The 21,842-nt window shown below is 36.9% G+C and overlaps 1 protein-coding gene across 2 annotated transcripts in view; it reads left to right on the top strand.

Annotated features, from left to right (window-relative positions):
- Positions 1-20,041, top strand: part of PAPSS1 (3'-phosphoadenosine 5'-phosphosulfate synthase 1) — a 38,324-nt gene extending 18,283 nt beyond the window's left edge. The window contains exons 6-12 of one of the 2 annotated variants that reach the window (XM_062493787.1): positions 970-1,083; positions 1,885-1,996; positions 4,790-4,995; positions 7,073-7,208; positions 8,580-8,848; positions 10,658-10,887; positions 19,076-20,041. In XM_062493787.1, the coding sequence (XP_062349771.1) occupies positions 970-1,083; positions 1,885-1,996; positions 4,790-4,995; positions 7,073-7,208; positions 8,580-8,848; positions 10,658-10,887; positions 19,076-19,214 (1,206 nt within the window). In that variant the 3' untranslated portion in view covers positions 19,215-20,041. Of the gene's footprint in view, positions 1-969; positions 1,084-1,884; positions 1,997-4,762; positions 4,996-7,072; positions 7,209-8,579; positions 8,849-10,657; positions 10,888-19,075 lie in introns of both variants that reach the window. The other variant, XM_062493788.1, reaches the window with a different exon arrangement.
- The last annotated feature ends 1,801 nt before the right edge of the window (positions 20,042-21,842 follow it).

Raw genomic sequence — 21,842 nt, forward strand, 5'->3', positions numbered from 1 at the left:
TACAAAGGTTTCTCAAATACTGCAAAATATGTTTTATAAAGAACAGTCAGCCTCTTTTCACTGTGGGTTTTTTTTTTTTTGGTTTTTTTTTTTGTTTTTTTGTTTTTTTTTTTTTGCTACTGTGCATCACTGGAACATTTGACTGGGTTTTGACATATTACACCATCCTTTGTTGGAGGAGATTCTTTACAGTTTTATCATGATGACCATCTCTTCTCTTAGTTGTGGTTTTATCTTTGTGTTGATCTCTTTGAACAAGTGAAGGTCTTGAGACTTGTGGAGTGAGAATATCTTGTTTCATACGCATGGAAGAGCACTGATTTTTTTTTTCAAATAAAAAAATTGGTGTGTTGGTTATAGAGCTTAATTTTGGCTCATTGCATGTATATGCATAGATGACATTACATTTCAATATTCTAAGAATTAGTATATAGGTGAAAAAATACTGGTGTTAAGTCATTAATTGTAGGAAATACATTTAATATGTACTCCTGTGTTAATTTTCAATAGTGAAGGGGCATTATCTATTTTACCTTAATGTTACAATTTCTAATGTATCTTGTATAGTGTATGACTTAGATTCAAAAATGCTTAGTTTCTTAATATTTTTATTTCTTCAGCATGTGTAAAAGCATAGTCTGCCTTTCTACTGTAGATACTGTAGGCATTAATAAGTCATAAAAACTTCACTCAATTCAGTAGTTAAATATTTACTAGGTAAATGTTATGTGGGTTACTTAAGGTTTAGAAAAAATCACTTGCCAGAATGTTTCACTTTCTGCTGGCTTGAGTGACTAGCAATATATCACAATCCTGGAGCAGTGCTGGGTTTTAGATGAGTGTAATTGCATAATTAATAAACTCTTGCTACTGTGTAGTGCAACATTATATTTTTACTTCTTGATGTGTGTTCAGTGCCCAAGAGGCATTCTGAGTAAACATTAAGTTCTGTTTATTCCTTTTATGCAGGACATTGTACCAGTGGATGCCTCTTACGAGGTGAAGGAGCTTTATGTGCCAGAAAACAAGCTACAGTTGGCAAAAACCGATGCTGAGTCTCTGTTAACCCTGGAAATAAATAAGGTATTGTGTGTTCAGGTGTCTCATTGCTGCAATTGAAGGATGGTCTGATCTGTTGCTTAGTGTAAGTAGGTGTAGTTGAAATACCTGTATTGGTAACAGAATACACCTTGATATGCTTTTTACCTCTTCCCTTGAGCGAAAGCACAGCACCTGTGGTTTCTTTGTTTACAAAGCCTGTCCCTGTGAAAAACATGACCAAGTCTTAGTAATGCACATGCAGAAGTAATGGAGACCACACACTAAGTCATAGTGTGACAGAGTGCTAAGGAAGGAAATTCTGTGTAAACTGATATCTCATACTAAAATAAATACTAGTCCAGAGAGAATTTTAATTCTGGATCGTCTCACTAGTTTATGAAAAAAAAAAAAGTTTCTTATTTGTTTGAAGATTAGACCTCTTAATATTTACACCCGTAATTCTGATATTTTTTGTGGTAATTCTATGTGTTGCTATTATTTTTTTCTTTTTAACATCTCTTTTTTTTTAAATTTATATTTACAAATAAAATTTGTTGTTGTGTGTTTGTTGGTTTGTTTTTTTAAACAAATGGAAATTTGATTGAGCGTAGGGACTGGAAAATAGCCAAAAACATGAACCATGAGGAACAAGTTGTTCTTTTTTCCTTACTTGTAGAAATTTTGACTTATTTGTGATTAAAAACTGTAATACTGAGAAATCTTCCATTTGTACTGTCCTGCATTTTAGAATTAAATAATGATCTAGTATTATTAATACCTGATGCCCGTAATTAAGCATCAACTTTAATCTGCTCTAACTCTATTTCTTCATTTCTTTACAAGGTGGATATGCAGTGGGTACAAGTGCTAGCGGAAGGTTGGGCAACACCCCTGAATGGCTTTATGAGAGAGAGAGAATATCTCCAGTGCCTTCACTTTGACTGTCTCCTTGATGGTAGGGTAAAACACACCATTTGGAAAACCGAGCAAACTAATCATACTTCTAAAATATTTTTGATGCTTTGCTTCTTAGTGGTGGTGTGGTAGCGCATTATCAGGTTTGTGCACAACTTGATGTCTGGGATAAGAGAATAGAATATTATAATAACCAGTTTTAGATATGATGGCTTTATTCTTTTTATACCTACCATCATACTAGAATTTGAATATTTTGTCTTTTTTTGCCTTTACAAAATATTTTCAAAGATCTTAATTTTTGAAAAACGTTTAATTCTAAAATGCACATTTCTAATTAATTTTTAAGAAAATGCTCTTAGAATTTGGAATTGCAATTCAATTGCTGTTTAGCTCTTTGACCAAAAGATTTGTTCTGCATTAGTAATGAAGGAAAGGACAGCAAACTGACTTGAGTGCTGAGGCTGCTGCAAGTATGAAATCAGAATTTGCATTTCCAGTTGGCTAAGAACTTTTTAAAGATAGTGAATAAGTCATAGCATCCTCAGATTTTGAAGTTCAATTTTGATTTTCCTCTGTCATTTTTTATTTATTCTTCTTTGAAGGCTGTTTTTAATCCAGCCATTTTCCTATATTCATGCTTCCTTTTGCATCACTCTTGTCTTGCTAGAGACCAAATAACGGAACAAAAAGAACTCACTTTTCTCTCAATTCTGTGATACAGACATCTGTCATCCTTCCTATATATAACTCCCTTTTGTCAAGGTGCTATCCTAGACAACACAATGCCATCCTGTTACTTTGCAGTATAATTTTGGGCTGCTAGGTTTGTTCTCATTTCACTTGCCTACTGTACATCCATCCAGGTGAGAAGTCCTCTTCAGGTGACATGTAACACATTGAGCTGCTAAAATAGCTTGTAGGTCCTCATTCTGTCCTGCAATTTTGTGTAAATCAGGATTTTTATAAGGCATTTAAGACCTTGTATAAGTGAGTGTTTCAGATATAGCAGTATAATAGTTTTTAGACTTGTTTTGCTGTTGCTTTGTGTATCTCGTGTGTGCTACAAAAAATACACAAGTTATGAAAAATAGCAACTTATTGATGGAAACAATTTTCAGTCCTTAGCTTGGATAAAATCATTATGTTCCTCTAGATGTCCTTTTACTGATTTCCTCTTTTTAGAGATCTACTACACCACTTAGATGTGTAAATTTTTTTAGAAAAATATGATTACCTTAAGGCTGCTTTGCTACTTGCAGCAATGGCAACATTTAAGTCAAAAAAACATCCTCAAAGTTTCCTTTTTTCTTGGTATATTAGTTCTGGGTCTTACAGCAGCAGTCATTTTGCAGGGCTTTGATTCTGAAGAGAGAGAAATGGTTTATTACCTGCAGTGAATCTCATCCTTTGGGCTTTAAAAGCAGTGTTCATACTGACTGACTTCTAAGCTATGGAGATAAGTGCAGGGAATACCTTTCCTCAGTTTCTTACTTGTACAGTGGCTGAAGAAAAATGTAGAAGATATTATATTTATTGCTGGTCATGGACAAAATAATCAACAAGTTTTACATTTCTTCATAATTTGAAATACTTATTTACTTGTCTGCAAAGCAAGAGGTTTTTTTTAAATTACCCATTTTGGGGTGTCAAACCACTCTCTGAGATTGCTGCCAATTTCAGTTCTGTGACCTAGTGGCTTTGAAAATAACTCTGGGGACCAAGCCTGAACTTAGGAGGAGCTGCACAGAATGCATTATACGTTTTGCTTTATGAAAGAAGGGGGATCTATTTTTCTCTTAAACTTTTCATCCATCTTTATAATTTTTAATTTCCTAAGAAATTTACGTTCCTAATAAAAAATGCTTAAATGATAGCAAAATTAGCCTTATTTTAGAGTCTTGGCAAATGCCAAAACTTCCATTAACTTTAAAGGGTCTATGACTTTTCTCCTGGAGGTCACCCAAAAGTTTTTCACTCGGGCATATGCTTATTAGAATCCAAGCCTTTGTAGAAGACTTATGATATTTACTCTGCTGGGTTTTTCAAATCTCACTCTTGTAGAAAAGAAAAACAGGTCTTCAGCATCTGGCAGTGAAGTAGGTGCTTAAAAATGAGGACCACACATAACTTTAAAATTAAGCTACATTGACTTCATTTTAGAAGTAAAGTAGCTGGTAAACTTTCAGCTGAACAAACTATGCAAAATGTTTGCCTGACTCGGCAGTTTTTTTCTGAAAGATAAATGCTTGAATCTGAATACAGTTTTAAGTAAACAACAAAAGTCACCTTTTGGGATAGTTCATTATGTGTGTTAACTACTTGGGTACATTTATCTGCTCCTGTTGCATTGTTTTTTTTTTCCTTAGGGGCCAAAAGTATGTCTGACTGAGAATATAATTTCCTTTTCACTAATTATCCACTCAAGTTGCAATCTTGTCTGATATTTTAGATGATCTATTTTATAATGTTGCTTTCTATAGATTCTACTTCCTATATAGATTCTTAAGAAAGATATTGAGTTTCCCAATATGTATTTTCCTTGCACTTTAAATATTTTTGTACAGCTCTAAGTACTTGCTATTTTCAATACTGTGTTCAGTCTCTCAAACCTCAGTGTTTGCTCAATTTTATAGCATGTGTATCTTATGGAAGATACATAGTTGAGTTCATTCTAAAAGTTGTTTAATCCCTTTAAAATAAGTGTTTCAACTATCTGTCATGTAATACACTTACAGCCTTAAAAGTAATCTGTTAATTAGGCAGATTTGCATAACAACATTGATCACTGTTACTAAGGATAAAGGGCTGGTTTTTTTCCTCCCCTCTGCAGGAGGAGTTATTAATCTGTCAGTGCCTATAGTGCTAACAGCTACTCAAGAAGACAAAGAAAGGCTGGATGGGTGCACAGCAATTGCACTGGTGTATGAAGGTCGCCGTGTTGCCATTCTCCGTAATCCTGAATTCTATGAGCACAGGAAAGAAGAACGCTGTGCTAGGCAGTGGGGAACAACATGCAAGGAACATCCCTATATCAAGGTGTGTGTTTAAAAGTTGAAGATTTAGTCTTATTTGCTGTACTGTCTTGGAGCTGCAAATTAAGTCAAGTGCATGTCTATGATTGATGTACTTTGACAAAAAAACTGTTTTGAAAATTAATTAAAATATCTGAGCAGAAACAAATGTAGTTTTTTTTTATGTAGCTGTTGAATAGTCTGTACTTAGTGTGAAAATCTAATGTCAATATGTACACATGAAATTAATTTAGAATGTACTGTAGAATCTGTGCTACAGAAGAGGGAACTTTGCCCTCCAGTGTACCTAGGAAACATCCCTCTGTGTCACCAGATGGATCATCAAAGCTTCTTAATTAGTGGATATATGCATTGTGAAGGATAGAAAACTTCTGCCTGCATGTGGTGCACATGAGACCTGCCTGCTTTAGATGTTTTTCAAACAGGCCCTGTTCCTAGAGAGTTCATCGTTTAACTATCTGGGGAGTAATTTCCCATCCATTGTGTTTGTTATGTTTTATTATCTTGGCCTTATGTGGTACTGAAATGTTCTAATTGTAACATAGTCATCACAATGATGTGTTGGCTTATTCAAGCTGATGTAAATGTTGCATCTTAGCTCTGCAGAGCCAAAATATGTTTATTTCCCCATTTGTCTCTGAGGTATTTTTGTTTACAGGTATGACATGAAATTAGGTATAGAGAAATCAAACAAACCTCAAATTATTGGCTTGCTCTTGAAAAGGGAAAGCCTTTGAAATGTTGTGAAAAGTATCTGTATGACTAATAGAAGATTTTCAAAGCCCTTGATGTGTTCTATGATGTTGAACATAAGATTATCCCCTTACTGAAAACCTGACACAGATCTAATAAATTCTAAGAAAATATCATGCAGGAAAAATTTTAATGACTTCTTATGTAGAAGATGAAGAATTTATGTTCTTAAGCCTGTACTGGACTGTACAGTAGTAACATGACAGCACACGGATTTGATGGCCCTTCTTAATTATTCAGAAATATTTGAGTACCTGAGAGATTTTGTAGTGCCGAGTTTTCTCATCTTCTTATCATTATCACACCTTCCCTTCACCTTGGTAAAATGTCAAAGTCTGGCATTTTCTTCAGGAAGGGAATGGTTACTTTGGCATCATTTAATTCCAGCAGGTCAAAGGAAAACTAAATTGAAAAATTCATACCTATATTGCATCTTGGCTTTTGGGTTTAGTATGTAGTATCTTCTGTTGTATCAAGATTTATTGTCATTTCTAAATTACGTAAGGCTAAAAAGTTATCAGAAATGTGTATGAATCTTGAAAGTTTTTTGTGATTTCATCTTCAAAAGAAAATGCATTATTAGAAGTTAAAAATTTCAGAGTAATGTGTATGGCTATTTGTAGAGTATGTTAAGCAGCTTGCCATAATTATTTCTTGATAAAGTGTGAGGTGATATTTAAAGATACAAAAAGAAGTGTAGTGACTGTCCAACATCTGTTACTTGGGTAAGCTGCTACCATGAAACAAGTTCAAATGCTGTTCTACTTCGAAGATTCTGATTTTATTTGTAAATTAAAGTGGTTGAGTAGTAAACCAGAATTGTTTTTTTGTTACTTTATTCCTGATGAGAATCTTGTAAATAGAGTGATACCGCCACAGCATTTGCTTTGACCAATAACTATAAAGTGTGCAACTTCATTGTATTGCTATATTGTAATTAAATTTTGAAATATGTACTAATTAAAATACATGCTAATGTATACTAAATAAATTGTAATAGACAAGACTTTCCAGACACTATCTTTGTCATGCAGTGTTGGCTAAGAATATTGGCTATTTGCATGTCTGTATATTACCTCAATTTTTAAAGAAAGGCATATGCCTACTGAAGATTTGTGCATCTCTCCTACATCATGGTCTAACATGACTGGACTATGCTCCAGTGAATTTTTTTCCATTTTTTTAACACTGATTGTTGACTTACGACTGTCAAATAAAATTAACCTGGAATGCATTCCTTGGTAAAGGTGTGTCCCCACTGCAATGCTTTAGATACTCAGGAGAAGCTGATAACTAATCCTGACATGGACTTTTCTTTCTTTTCTTAGATGGTTATGGAGCAAGGGAACTGGCTTGTGGGTGGAGATCTACAGGTGCTTGATCGTATTTATTGGAATGATGGACTTGATCAATACCGTCTCACTCCAGCTGAACTAAGGCAGAAATTCAAGGAAATGAATGCCGGTGAGTAAATTTTTCTTGCTTTCTTTTTTCCTGCATAGGTTTATCCAAATGTCTGCTGCCACCACTGAGGGGGGCATTGTTTCAAGGATGAAAATTTTGAATGCTCTGGTAGGTGGCATTCTTTGCTTTTAACAGTGATAATTTTTACGATCTCAGGCATTGCATTGCCTCAATACATAACAGAAGCTGGTAATGCCTGAGGTTCTGAACTTTATCTTTCCATGCACTGTGGACATGTAAGTAATGCAAGAAAAGATAATGTTAAAATGTGATGTGATTTAAAAATCATGTTTGGCCAAAACTACAGAGGTATGGTTGAATGCTGCGCTTTCATGCTCTGCTATTTTTAAGTCTTAAGTTCCATGCTGCTTCTGGGGAACAAGGTGTATGAAACTAGTGAAGGTGGGCTGGTGCCAGGTTTCTTCTCTGCACAAGAAATAAAACAGTTTTGCTCTCAAAAGCAGTTGTGTTAGGCAGGTAAGTAAGAGGCTGAGGAACGTCATAAAGCAGAGAACAAACATGCTGCTTTCATTGTGGCAGTGACTGCAGGCAGCTGCACTTGTATATGTGAGGAGAGAGATTAACATCAAGAATGCAAAGCACAACTGGTCCTGAGCTCCTGTAGTTGTTCTGTGTGGTCAGAATGTCCAGGAGCTGTAGGTTTGGGATATCAGTCTTTTGGCTAGCCCCTAAACTAACACACATTTGAAATCTGAAAAAACCCTGCCCTCTAGGTTTCATCAGTTCCAGTGATTTTGCTCAGTTACAGTGGTTTTGCTGTCTTGGTGGGTACTTTAGTTCATTTGAGTTTGCAGGAGAGTGAAATCCTGGTTGTAGCAGGGTTTTTCATTGGAGGGTTTGTAATACTCTGGAATAGCAGTTAGTCTTGCTTTGTTCTTACTGCACTTAAAATCTACTAAACTAAGGTGAAGGAAACTTAGTAAGGAGCATTAAATCCCCTTTTATTAGTTTTGTTTCAAACAGGTCCATTTGTTCTCTTGATGATGTATTTAGCCTTTAAGATAGGTAGCCTAGTTTGATTACCTCTTAGAATATAATACCCTTACGCAAGTGAAAAATCCCAAATGGAAGATTATAGCTCTTGGAGAAACAAGAGTAATTCTGCAGAAAATTTAGACGTGAAGGCAGCTGATTTTTTTTTTGTTTGTATCTTTTTTTTTTTTAATTAGTTTTGCTTATGAAGAACAGTGATTTTGCAATAATTGAAAATTCTTTAGTTACCTGTGAGCACTGCTATTATACTTGTGTCATGGAGCTCAAAACCAAGCACGTACTGAAGATTTTTCTGTGGCTGTACGACTCCTGATAAAATAACTTGCTTTCCTTATACCTTGTTTTTTTACTGCACAGATGCTGTCTTTGCATTCCAGTTACGCAATCCAGTGCACAACGGGCATGCTCTTTTAATGCAGGATACTCATAAGCAGCTTCTGGAACGTGGCTACCGACGCCCAGTTCTGCTCTTGCACCCCCTTGGAGGCTGGACAAAGGAGGATGATGTTCCTCTTATGTGGCGCATGAAGCAGCATGCTGCAGTACTGGAGGAGGGAATCCTGAATCCAGAAACAACAGTGGTAGCCATATTCCCTTCCCCCATGATGTATGCAGGACCAACTGAGGTACATACATCAAGAGTCTGAAGTAAAACAAAACCCTTTTGATAGTGCACTAAAATATTCTGTGCTATGTCTGATGTTTGTGTACTGTGTTGTTATAATGGAGGGAGAGAGGAGACTAATTTTCCTTGGGAAAGAAGATTATCAAGTTTTTGTCACCAACCAAAGCATTCTCTTCTGAAGAAACTTCTGTATTGGAGGATTTTGCTGGAAATGGTGGGAGAAAATATTGGATCTATAGGTTCATTTATTTACAGTTCAAAGGATACGATAATAATTTAATCCTTCCTCTTTTTTTTTTTTTTATGGTCTTTTTCAGAAGGAACTTGTAAGATCTGTTAACATACCAAGTGATTGTCCTGAATGTTAAAATACTTAAGTTTTATGATTGTTAAGCAAAACGTTTGTATGTTGGAGGGGTATTCACATACTAAGAAAAAAGCAGTCTGTTTATTTTTTGGCAAACTTAATTCAGAGAGAATTGTTTCAAGGCTTTTGTATGAAATAATTATTTGGCAACACTTTATTTAGGAGCCAGGTCTTGGGTTGGAGTCCCTAGAGGTTTTTGGGAGGCAGCAGAAAGAATAAATGTTCTCAGTTGAGGACAATTCCTCAAGGGGATATATATTGATTCTCCATCTACTTACTTTCTTTCTTTTTTTCCTCCTTTTCTCCTTTTTTCTTTTTTTTTTTTTCTTCCCCTCCTTGCTTGCCTCCACCTTGAATCGCGGGAAGTTCAAGTTCTAACCAGGCTCCAAGGTTGACTCTGGGGTAGCTTTTTTGATAGGTAGGAGATCTTGCTAGTGAAGTTAAATTAGGCAGATGCCACTTATTTTCTGCTGGCCAGTTGACTGGTCAAACAGAGCTTTCACTGCTTTTCAGTCCAGATAAAAAACTGCAGTCCAGATCTAGCTGAGGCATGTGAGCAAGTTAATGTGGGGAATCTTCTGATGTTCTCCATAGGTCTTTCGCAAGAATTTACAGAAATCTTCTACGTCATTCTTGTATGTATGAGGAGGAACAAAATCCACATTCCTTATTCTGAACAGGATAAAAATTTTCTCCTTACCTCTATGGCATTTCCAGTGACATCAGAGTACAGCCTGACAGTAATGTTTGTTGAAGCAATATAAGGGATTCTTTATTTAAAAATTTTCCTTAGGTTATTTAAAAGTAATTTTTTAAAAAGTTTCTACAGCATAAGTGCTTTACAGAAGAACAAACAGCTGGTAGTATGGTTATCTACAGGGTGGATGTGTCCTTCCAGTCTGTAAAAATCCTAATGGACAAGTTTAATATCAGTTTAGTGTTTTTTGTTTTTTAACATTCCTGATAAGTGCCTTGGAAGAAAAGAAGTAGTTCTGTAAGGTAAAGCTGTATCAAAATGCAATAAATTCACCTGCTTAGGAAAGTAAATCTATTACAAGCATTTATATGCAGTGTGTACCTAGGTTGTGTGCCCTTTGGGTTTTAATGTTTGTGTAGACCAAGCGTTAGTTCTGCCTTAAACAACATTCTTTGCCACATGTACAAGTTGAAAATGCTGAACATGGGTGGTTTTTCATTCTGAATGTGTAGATGGTGCTGAAGTAATTTTCTGAGTACCAACTGTGCAGATAAAAGGAAATAGTATGTTTTAGCTGTAAGTTTGATGGTGATAAACTTAACTGGCTCTTTATGATGTTGTAGCTCCATAGTAAAAATCACATCTGATTAAGGAAAACATGGTAGTTATGGAGTGCATGCCCATTTTGAGAGCTGCAGTTTTGGAGCATTTTCTTCTGTTAATTGTTTTTCCTGTCTCTATTGTAGGTTCAGTGGCACTGCAGATCACGGATGGTTGCAGGAGCTAACTTCTACATTGTAGGGCGAGATCCGGCAGGGATGCCACACCCTGACACTGGGAAAGATCTGTATGAACCAACCCATGGTGCCAAAGTGCTGACAATGGCTCCAGGCCTCCGAGCACTGGAAATAGTACCCTTCAGGGTTGCAGCTTATAATAAAAAAAAGAAGTGCATGGATTATTATGACTCTGATCAGTAAGTTGTATTTTTGTTTTAAGAAAATTTTGAACAATAGTGGGCTCTTGCTCCTGCCCACATAAAAAAAAATTGTTTATAATTAAATTCATATTGCACAAATAAGGCAGTGTTTGGATGTGGTTTTAGATCATTTTAGACAAATGTAGCTTGATTTCAGCATGATTTGGTTCACAGTGCAACTACCCGATCTAACTTTAGCTGCCATGTGAAGGCTCCCCAGGTACTGGGGTTTCTCTGATTCTGGAACATAGTGGCTCAGATTGGTAAATCCAGAGAAAGATATTGCTATTTATTATAATGGTAAGATTAGCTGCTTTGTCTTTCTAAATAAGCTTCTCATGCATCAGGTGTGCATCAGATAGGAGGGAAGAGACACAAGTGAGAGTGTGCATGGAGAAGAAAGTGGACAAGATGGGGTGACAAATAGCTACTTATTTTCTCTGTTAGTAATAAAGCACAATGATGCCTTAGATAATATTGTGTCCCAGGGTTTTCAGCTGTCTTGTTGTTTGTTTTTTTTAATCCAATTGCAGAACAGTTCATTTCACTGCCTATATGCATATTTCAATGTTATTTTCTCCTTGTTTGGCATAGTAGTGTCCAAAACTTAGTGTATGTGTTGCTCTGGTGACAAGGAATGATGGTGGGAAGAAGACTTGTCATTTTAATTTAATCCTATTTATTCAGATTATTGAAACGTACTTTTGTTTTACATCAAACTACAGTTGAAGTGCATACTGAAATGCAAATTTCTCTGGGCAGCCTGTTCAGTGCCTCACCACCTTCACTGGAATGAATTTCTTCCCAATATCTAATCTAAAGCTACATTCTTTCAGTTTAAAGTAATTACTACTTCTTGTATCACTATAGGACCTTGCAAAAAGTTTTTCTCCAGCTCTCTTGTAACTTCGTTTAGGAGCACGAAGGTGCTATAAGGTCTTTCTGGAGCCATCTCTTCTACAGACTAAACAACTCCAACACTCAACCTATCTGCAGAAGAGAGGTGCTCCAGCTCTTCTGATCAAATTTTTTGCCCTCCTCTGGATTCACTCCATCAGATCCATGGACTTTCTATGTTGAGGCCCCCAGGTCTAGGTGCAGTACTCCAGGTGGGCTGTCTCAAGAGTGGAGTAGAGGGGAAGAATCACCTTTCTGGACCTGCTGGTCATGTTTCAGTACAGAAAGATCAAAGTGAAGTGGTTTTATTGCTATGTCAATTCTTAATAAATTAGAATAGTAAGGGAATAGCAATGTTACAGGCCAAAGTTCAGAATATTGATTCTCTGATCATCAATACTATACTCTCAGCAGGATAGATGTGATTTGAGTCAAGGCGAGTAAAATTATACCTCTGTCATTAGCCATACCAAATGATAAAAAAAACAAAACAACTCTGAGATTTTTTTTTAATGAAAAGTAGTAGGAGCAGATTTTGCCTTCTGCCACAGACTGCATCATGTGCACCCTTTTATCCTTTCACTGTGTCTGTGAGGCCTTGGTTTGAATACCTTTTTCCTGGTTCTATAACTGTAATGGAAAAGAGGCTGTGCTGCTACTAAAGTGTAGTTCTACCCTGGTGCTGTCAGGATGTATACCCATTTGTCCTGTCCTTCCCTGAATACTGTTTGTAGATAATCTGGAGTGTGGTAGCAATCCTCTAGGTGGCAATGCGGACGCATGCAGGCTTCCATTACTGCTCCTGCTTGCCAGACGGAACACTGTGGTAGGCTCCAGACACAGTTAGAGTTTGGGTGGGTGCAGCTGGCTGCCTTTCAAGATAGTCTGTGTAATGCTGAAAATGTGGCAGACTCCTGGACCATGTGGTGTTTGACTCTGCAAGGAGGATGGCAGGGAGGAGAGGATTGCCTGGAAACATGAGAGGATCAGAACTGGTGGAAGACCCTTGGATGTGAAATAGTGATGTTTGTGGAAATGTTTCCTGAGCTCACTTGGTGGAAAACACCATTGCTGTGACTTGTTTTCTAAAAGGGTAATTTGGTATCTCTTACCCCATTGTCAGTTTTTTGAGGCTTGGTCACTTGACAGCTAGCCAGGCAATTCCAGAATTTGCATCACTAATGAATGTGTGGAAGCTTACAGCAAGGGGATTTCCTTTGAACTGAGCTATAGCTGGCCATGTGTCTTAGCTGCTGGGTGCAGTTATTCTTTCCCCATGTGATCATCTCTTCTGTTCTTTCAGGCCTCCTGGACTCTTCTGTTTGGGAAGGTGCTTGTGAGAAACCATAATAGACCCCATCTGCTACCTTGAGTGTCTCTGTAATTTAGTAGAGTTGCACCCACACCTGGCTTGGCAGCAAAGACATGCAGAGGTTATTGCAGTTGAGCTCTTTGCTGCTATTGGTGAAATACCTTTTGGCTTCTGAGAGTAATCCTAACATGAGAATGGTGGTAGATGAATCTTTGGCTTGTGGTGAAAGGTTACCAAAAGCTTAGTCCAGTTGCCAGAGGGATGTCTGAAGAGTTGTGGCTGCAGAATTAGCAGTGGATGAGTTGCTTTGCTCAGTTTTATGAGAAGGGTGTAACACTTGCTGATAGCATTCTTTGTGTGCCTGTAGGGATGGGTGTTTGGGGCAGGGTCAGCACTGGTCAGCTGCCTGCGGTAAGGTGCTGGGCAGCTGTGTAAGAACTGGCTGTGGCTGGGCTGCTCATGACCTTGCTGGCAAGCATGGAAAGCACCAAAAAAGCATACTCTGGCCCTGCCTTCAAATTAGTACCAAAGGCCCTCACTTCTTTGGTATGCTGCCTGTGACTCCAAGAGGTTATTTTGCTTAAAGTCTTCTGCTCCCAAAGGTGTCCACACAAGTGCAGTTTTGTGGAGTTCATTTAGAAGTTCAGTTTGTTTCTCACTTCTGTAAGTACCCTCCAGAACATGTACTGCCCTTGGAGTTTCAGTGGACCCAGTACCTGCTTGGGACCAGTCTGGAGGCTGTTGACTTGGTGTGTCAGAACCTCGTGCTGCTGGTTAACTGTGCTGAGCTGCTGTGGTGCTGTGTGGGAGCTGAAGTCACTTGGCCCCTTTTGTAAGGAAAGGCAGAAATATCCTGTTGGCATTCAGAGTAACAGAGCATTGTCTGTGAGGAAAGGGAGTAAGGAAAGGCTGATGTGAAACCCTTTATAACAGCTGCACAGCAACTGTAGTTGCAGTGTGATGCACAAAGCTTAACTTGTATACATTGTTTAAATTGCTTAAATAAAGTTGCCCTTTAGACTATTAAGACATGTGAACAACCAATTATATGGAATTGTATTCGTGTTTTACCTCATGAAGCCAGCACAATTTTTAATTTGTTTCTTGGACATCTTACAACTAGTTCATGAAGCTGAACACCTGAAACATATTTTTGAAAAACAATTTGTCTGAAACTTAGATCTAGGAGAGTGATTTGGGGAATGCATTTGAAGTGATGTATAGCAGCACAGGTAGAGCTAATTTCATTTTTTTTCCCCTTTGGTCTAAATGAGGATAATAAAAACAAAACTGCCATTTTTCCTGTTGCTCAAGTCAGATAGAAAGCCTAATATAAGTTTATATGTGGGAAGTTTGAGTGTTTTCACTTGCATAGAATTCTGAATTTATGCATATAAAAGCTAGCATGAATATTGTTACAGTCCTTATCAAAGTTTTTGCACTTTTAGATTTCATAGAATTTTTGATCTATAATTGAATATATCTAAATGTGTTTTGGAAAAGTTTATAGGAAGAACTCTAGTTATAATGGAGTAATTAAAAATTAATGTCTGACCTGTAAATGACTGGTAAAGTGTAAAGAAAACAACCAGAGAACCAAGAAACGAACAAATAACACCACTGCCCACCACCCTCCCCCCTAGAAAAGCTTACTCAATGCTGAAATTTCTTCAGAAAATCAATTAGAGTGTTTCCTCAGCCAAAAAGGCCTCACATTTACCACAGACAAGTGTAATTTGGGATTGGTGGCTTAGTAATAGAAGCAGGTTTTGTGAACAGAGATTCCCAGTTCTTTATGGAAGATCAGTCCTATAAAATTCAGCCACAGACTGCTGCTGAGTAAAAGCTCAATTAAGAAAGGAAATTAGTTTGACAATTAAAAAAGCCACAGCAGTGTCTGGAATTAAATTTCCTGAAAGAAAAGCAAAGAGAAGATTTTGGCTAAAAGAAACCCGTAAGTAAGGTGACTGGACCAGATTGTTCACACTGCCTATAAAATGTGAATGTAGCATGGGTATGTGTGAGGAAGAGTGATTTTAACTTTATAAGTTTTTTTTCCCCCAGGACCTTTAATATGGTTGCCATTACTTCTTTAATGCTATCAAATCATACTTATAAGAGAGCTGCTCCAACTAAATACATACTGTTCTCAAATTTTCTTTTTTAAGTGATAGTGAGAAGCTGAGATAAGCACACTTGGCTGTTGTCCTTAATTTAGTTGTGTGAAGTATGGTTTTTCAAATATGGTTTTTCGTTAGTACATAATGTACGATACACTGAAACACTACATCAGGCCAGGAGACTTAAATCTTCCTGCCAGTCAGAAAGGAATTAGGAAAGGGTTTGCTTTGCATATGTTGATATTAATCACAATATTGTGTTCTAATTTCACAACCAGTTTGCTCCTGGCTTATTGGGATTTGAACATAGCTGGCAGTAGCTGGTTCATTCAGCATCACGGGATATTCATTTCCACGGCATAATGTAGACTTCCTGTAGGAGTTATGGTGTAAGTCATGACTTCATGCTACAAAGTCAATTTAAAATTCAGAGAAAGTCCTTCTAAAAAGGATTTAAGGTTAGAATTGGACCCCAGATAAGGAGGCTGTGAAGTGTCCTTGAAATTAGTCTGAGGTCTACTGAGTAGAGCGTCACAGTTGTTTTGAAGACAGACCAGGGTGAATAACTCATTATTTTATTTCCCTGTTGTTCTATTTGTCTAAAAAAAAAAAAGGCTAAACTATGAATGCATGGTCTTTACTTTTATCATGAGTCTTGTATTTAAGAGTAATTCTTTAAGACCTTGAGACATTGCCCTCCACAGAGAATGGGAATTCCTAGAAGATCATTTGCACAGTGCTAAATACCTAAGAGGAGTTATGACTGATCTTTAATGCTCCCAGATGAAAAATCTACTATGTAATGTGTAGAAATAAAAATATTCTCTTCAGTTACTGTGTTAATGTACTGTATTGACACCTCAGAGGTACAGCACAGGAGGTTTCCTATAGGGCTGTGGCAGTTGCTTCCTATTTGAAAACTAATGATATCCTTGTTTTGTCACAGGAACTGTAAGGTCTCTGAAATCCCTGTCCTCCATAAGTAAGAAAATTCCACAGTGTGTGTAGGTATGGTTTTTTCCACACTGTGAGCATAGTAGAGTTCTAGGATGCTATGCTACAGAGCAAATACCAGTCCTCGAAGTGGAATGTTTCAGGACTGGTTTCCTGTTAACAAATTTTTGTTGTGGTTTTATTTCTGCCTTCTTTTCCTCTTTCTTTTTTGGGCATGATTTTAATTGCAGTGGCACAAAGTATTGTGTCAGTACTAGTCAAACTCAATTGTCAGTAAAAGGTCAAGTCAAGGTAACAAGTATTTAGTAGCATCCAGTGTGGCTAAAAGTAGGCTGATTGCAGCAGCTACTGAGTAAAATTGTCAAAGGCACTTAAATGCCATACTCAGAAAAGGCTTGAATTAAGTTTCATGGAGGGTCATTTCAAATCTGACAAGAATGGTATTTGAATAGCTTAGGTATTTATATTTTATAGTGTCTTTAATGGTCAAATGTTTCCCCATCTCATGTTCCACTCAAATCCACCTTGTATGGAGTAACTCTTAATGTCCTCAGAATTCACTCTGAATGAAACTACTTGGTGACTCCTTTTATTATCTTGTTCTACTAAAGCAAATTACTCATACTAATATGTTTTATTTCAAAATGTTTGTGGGTCGCATCACGCCAGTGGTCACAGTACTTATAAAGTTTTCCTCCTTAGCAGGAATCTCAGTTTCTGAAATTTGATTTATATTTGTAAATGCAGTGATTTTTAAAGAGGCAAAAAATTACTGTCTTGTTGTGTATGTATTGCCAAGACTCCATTTGAGTCACTTTAGTGATTACTAATTCAAGTGAATTTTTTTAATAGAGAAAAACACTTTCAAAACAGACCTTCAGGGTGATGGGAGGACATTGTTAGTACTTTTGTAATTTTTAATAGTATTTTGGAAACATTTCTACAAATGAGATGCTGAATGTACTATGTTTCTGAAATGATGCTCACTCACTTTGTTTTCTTTCATTTTTTAAATAATTTCTGTAAATCTCCTTAGCTTTGTGTTTCATTCTTGGTATGTCTGCTTCTTACCTGTTTTTTGTTCAGCTAGGGATAAGAAGCAGCTAAAGGGTTGTATGTGTTATTGAAGCTTCTATGGCATCTAAATGTAGTGGTTTAGTACCATTATTTCACTTGTAGGGCATGGGACAAAGTTGAATGCTTTTCTGAAAACTTAGAAACAAGAAAGAATAAAGCACCTTTTTTAAAAAAAAAAAAATGCATCAACTTTTCGTGTGGGGAAAACACACATGAAGAAACTTCATAGTACTTTACTCTTCCTGATAATCTGAAGGCCTGGTATTTTTTTGACAGAATTAACCAGATTTATCACTTCCCCACATCTATTTTATATAAATAGTTCTTTGCAAAGAATTCAATTTACCTACAGGCAGTGTTAGTGAGCAGCAGACATCTCTCTGCTAAGGAATAAAATTTGCAGATATAAATAGCAGTGCCAACTTTTTCTCCCATGGAGCTACATCAGGTTTAAATTTTCATTTTTCTGTAATTTGTATTTTGCAGGACTAGAGCACAGTAGGGTTGCTTTTTTTCTTTTTTTTTTATCTTTTTTTTTTTTTTTTTTTGCCTTGTGACACTTCAGGAACCCACAGTCCCAAATTTAGAGCAACGAGAAAAGAGCATGTATGACAGTGCTGGTGTGTAAATGTATACAGACCAAATAAAAAAGTTATGGGGCTAGCATTGTTGTGAAAGGGAACTGTGGAATGCTTTCTGCATCTTGCTAACTTCCATACCCTACTGAGCATAGACCAGCACTTAGAGCCAAGTTCTGCCCTCTGATGTGCACACTTGGCTCCCGTTTCTGTCTAAGGCAAGTGCATCTGAGATTAATACTTGGTTTTTATTTCAAACAGACAAGTAAAGAATGAGTAATGCATACATATTGCAAATTGAGCAAATGGCATAAGTAAAAATGCATATTTAATTTAGAAATACATATTTTTTTTCCCTTGGAGCTTTTGATAGAACTCTGGCATTCTTGTCTTGCTTTAGCTCTTTCAATCCTGTGAGGAGTAATTTAATTTGTGGAGCTTTTCCTGCCTATGACCATGTACCTGAGAAGTTAATAATAATTTAGATTCTTATGTTAACAATGGTAAATAATCCTGGTCTGTGTTCAGTCCAACTGAATTTTGTTTCTTAGGGAAAGAACATTTTTAGGGGGAGGTATTTTTATTATTCCATTGCTTTTCACTTTATTTTGAACTGTATATGCCATGTTATTGATATGCATAAATATGTATATGTGTGCTCAGTGTCTTGAAATGGCACAGCTGTGAAGCTTGCCTCTAGATTCTGAGGCTCTTACTTTCTCTGTTCTCCAAACAGTCCCTCACTAAGATGCTGTGCAATTTTTTTTACGTATTCTGTAGTGGAACTGAAATGACCTTCTTGAATCAGCATGTGAACATTCAACCAGCTCCTTAGGCTGGTCTCCTGCCCTGGCAAGGCAAGATGTAAATCAGGATGGCTGCTGTTGCATTGGCAGAGGCCTCAGGCAGTAGGTAGAGTAGATGATTCTCCTTAAACAGGAGTTTGTTTCCTCACAGAGAACAAGCCAGGCTCAATGGAAGCACCGACTGAATTCAGTCCACAGGGGTTCAGTTGCACCATGCTGCTAAAACCTCAGGAGTTACCAAAGCTGGTTATTGTAGAGGGTGTATATTCTTGAGATTTACTGGCATTGCTGGCCTTGAAATGGCAGCTGCTATACAGCATTATACTTCCAAGAAAAAATGTATAAAGTATCAAGAAAGTAGAAGTAATATGAGCAACTTTGCCTGCTTTTAAAGTATGTTCTTTCCCCCCCCTCCATTTTCCCCCACTCCTACTCTCTCAGCCATGAAGACTTTGATTTTATATCGGGGACCCGCATGCGCAAGCTGGCTCGGGAGGGACAAAACCCACCAGAAGGCTTCATGGCTCCGAAGGCTTGGACTGTGCTGACAGAATACTACAAATCCTTGGAGAAGGCTTAGGCCTCTTATTAACTGCAGATCAACCTTTGACGCCTGATTTATTTACGAGAAGGGGACCACACAGTCACCATTCATGTTGCTTTGTTGTGGTGTCTGTCAGGAAGTTCTCTGAAAACAGACTCTTTCTTCCTAACTTAGCATCATTCTTTGCCTGCCCTTATGGGTTCTATTATGTCCTGGCACCTAACTAGCTGCTGGTTTTAATGTCTTCTATTTTATTACAGTTAATATTCTTGCAGTAGGATTTTTAACTCTCGTATTTTTTTTTTTATATTTTACTGGCTCTGTCCTGAGTCCTGCAGCTGTTAAATAGGTGCAGCTTTTTCATATGTTATTTAAGGTGCTGGGTAGTGTCTGGTTTTAGTAGTTTGTAGGAGAAAATGTAACAGTTAATCCCTTAACTATAGATAGATTATCTATAAATCAAAAAAGTAAAGAATGTTTCAAAACATCTGTAAAAGTGTCTTCATCTTTATCTCATCATTATCATCTCCAGAAGCACTTAAAATTTATTTCTGACTATATGTAATCAAAAAGCAGGTTTTTTTATGTAACATAATTAAAATTTTGCTTACTTTGTTTAATTCTGGAGTTTATGGAGTTGTACGGTGATTCTCTTCTGCTGTGGAGCTGTAAAGATGGCCAAGTACTGAATAAAAGAAAATACCTAGTTTTCACTTTGAATTGTTAACAAATTCACATATTGTTTTTGTATATGCTTGCTGCCATAGATGTTAGTAGGGTATGTTTTATTTCATTTGATGTAACTTGCTGTTTTTTGATTCCAGATATACTTAATCAGCCTACTACAACTTTTTAAAAAGCATGATAGCACAAACTTAATTTCATGTTTAATTATTGCAAGAAAAATAAAGAAAATCCTTAGGTTTTGGCATTTCCTGTGTTAAAAAAATGCTTAGTTCAGATACTGATTTTCTGTCTATTTTTCAAGGTCTCCAAAGAGTAACCTTTTTGTGAGTCAGCTTTGGTTTCTTGAAAGACAAAGCACATGTTCTTTTAGGGATCTTAAAAAATCCTGAAGAAACATAAGAAATGGAAAGTAAAACACTTCTGCAAGTGTAAAGTAGCATTAACCTATTGGTGTCTTTTCAAGGTAATCAGTGGATTTGCAGGTAATCAGTGAAACAGTCATAACCTCTCTTAGCTAGAAACTACCTCATAGCCTTGCCACAGAAACTTAGTTTTTCCTTGTTAAACAGTATATATTTGAAACAGTGTAGGAAGAACCAGCTCAAAATTGTTGTTAGAATGTTGATACTGGATGAAGCATGTGTTCATCTAGATTTTTTGGATGCCAGGAAGGTTGTGATGAGGGAATCTGTGTAATGAATGGGATGAACGCTACTGGCAGTCTTTATTTACTTGTTCACAGTAGCATTTAAGGCAAATTCTTTGGGACTAACCTCCTCTTTTCTTTCTCTGGCTGAAATGTAGAATGTATTTTTTAGGGGAATTCTTTCCTCTGATAGAAGTGAGGTGGAATTGGGAAAAAACAAGAGGCTTGTTTGTTAGCAAACCACAACAATTACTTGAGGCAAGCTTATTCAGAATCACTGAACAGATTTTCTTCAAGCTTGGCTTTTTTTTAAAAGATTGTATCAATATATGGGATGTATAAAATCCAGAAGAAAGAGTCAGTTCATCCATGTGCAGCTGTTCACCCAAAACTTTAACCATGAAGGTGAACTAGAGTTGTCAGCTGCTAAAATGGTATTTGCTGTTGGAAGTTGCAGTTTGAACTCTTTGCTGTCAGGTTTGATTATTTTCCTAGATCTGATGAAAGACAATATTTTGACAAAATAGCAAACACAAGTGAATGTCTACAGAAGTTAATGGTTATAAAATTATATATGAAGCCTGGAAAATAAATGTTAGTGATGAATGTGAATCATCCTGTGAAATTAATTTAGAAACAGGAATGCCTTCAAGCAAATTAGTACAGTGATAACAAGATCTAGTTTTCTAGATGTAACCCATGTTGTTGTTTTAGTGTTTTTGCAAAACATTTCTTGATGGCTCTGTATTAAAGAAGCTGCAGGGTTTTGTGAACCTAAAGCCACAGCACTCCCAGCATAATGCTAATTTGGAACAGGAACATCTGATCAATTTGTGGGCAGGACTTGCTCTATACAACAGTATTTTCCTGTACTGTATGAGTTTTCACTGTAGAGTACAAATTTTTCATGCGGTCTGCAGCTTCCTTATTTAAGGAAGCCATACTTACAAGAAAGGGCTATCCTCCTAAAAATTATTCTTTTGCCAGTGTCTCTTCCATGCCTTCTCTCAGTGGACAGCATTACCAGTTGACAAGTCCTACCATTCTGCTTTTAGCAGTAGGTTCAGCTTCATTAAGGGTGCTATGGAATTTGAGGTGCTTCTGAGACAGCAGCTGGGTGTTCTCCAGAAGACAGCAGCAGGACCAATGAGGTGAGGGTTGTTGCACCAAATATGTGCCTTCCCACAACTGCTCTGGCACCAAAGAACAGTGACCTCAGGACATGTCTTACAAAAGAAATAATGTGGTCCATGGACCACTGTGTGGTCTCATATGAGGATAGAACCTATCCTCGGGGTTACAGTTGATCAATGTAAGCAGGACCTAACTTT

Source organism: Cinclus cinclus, chromosome 5, assembly GCF_963662255.1.
Source record: "Cinclus cinclus chromosome 5, bCinCin1.1, whole genome shotgun sequence".
NCBI classification, from domain to species: domain Eukaryota; kingdom Metazoa; phylum Chordata; class Aves; order Passeriformes; family Cinclidae; genus Cinclus; species Cinclus cinclus.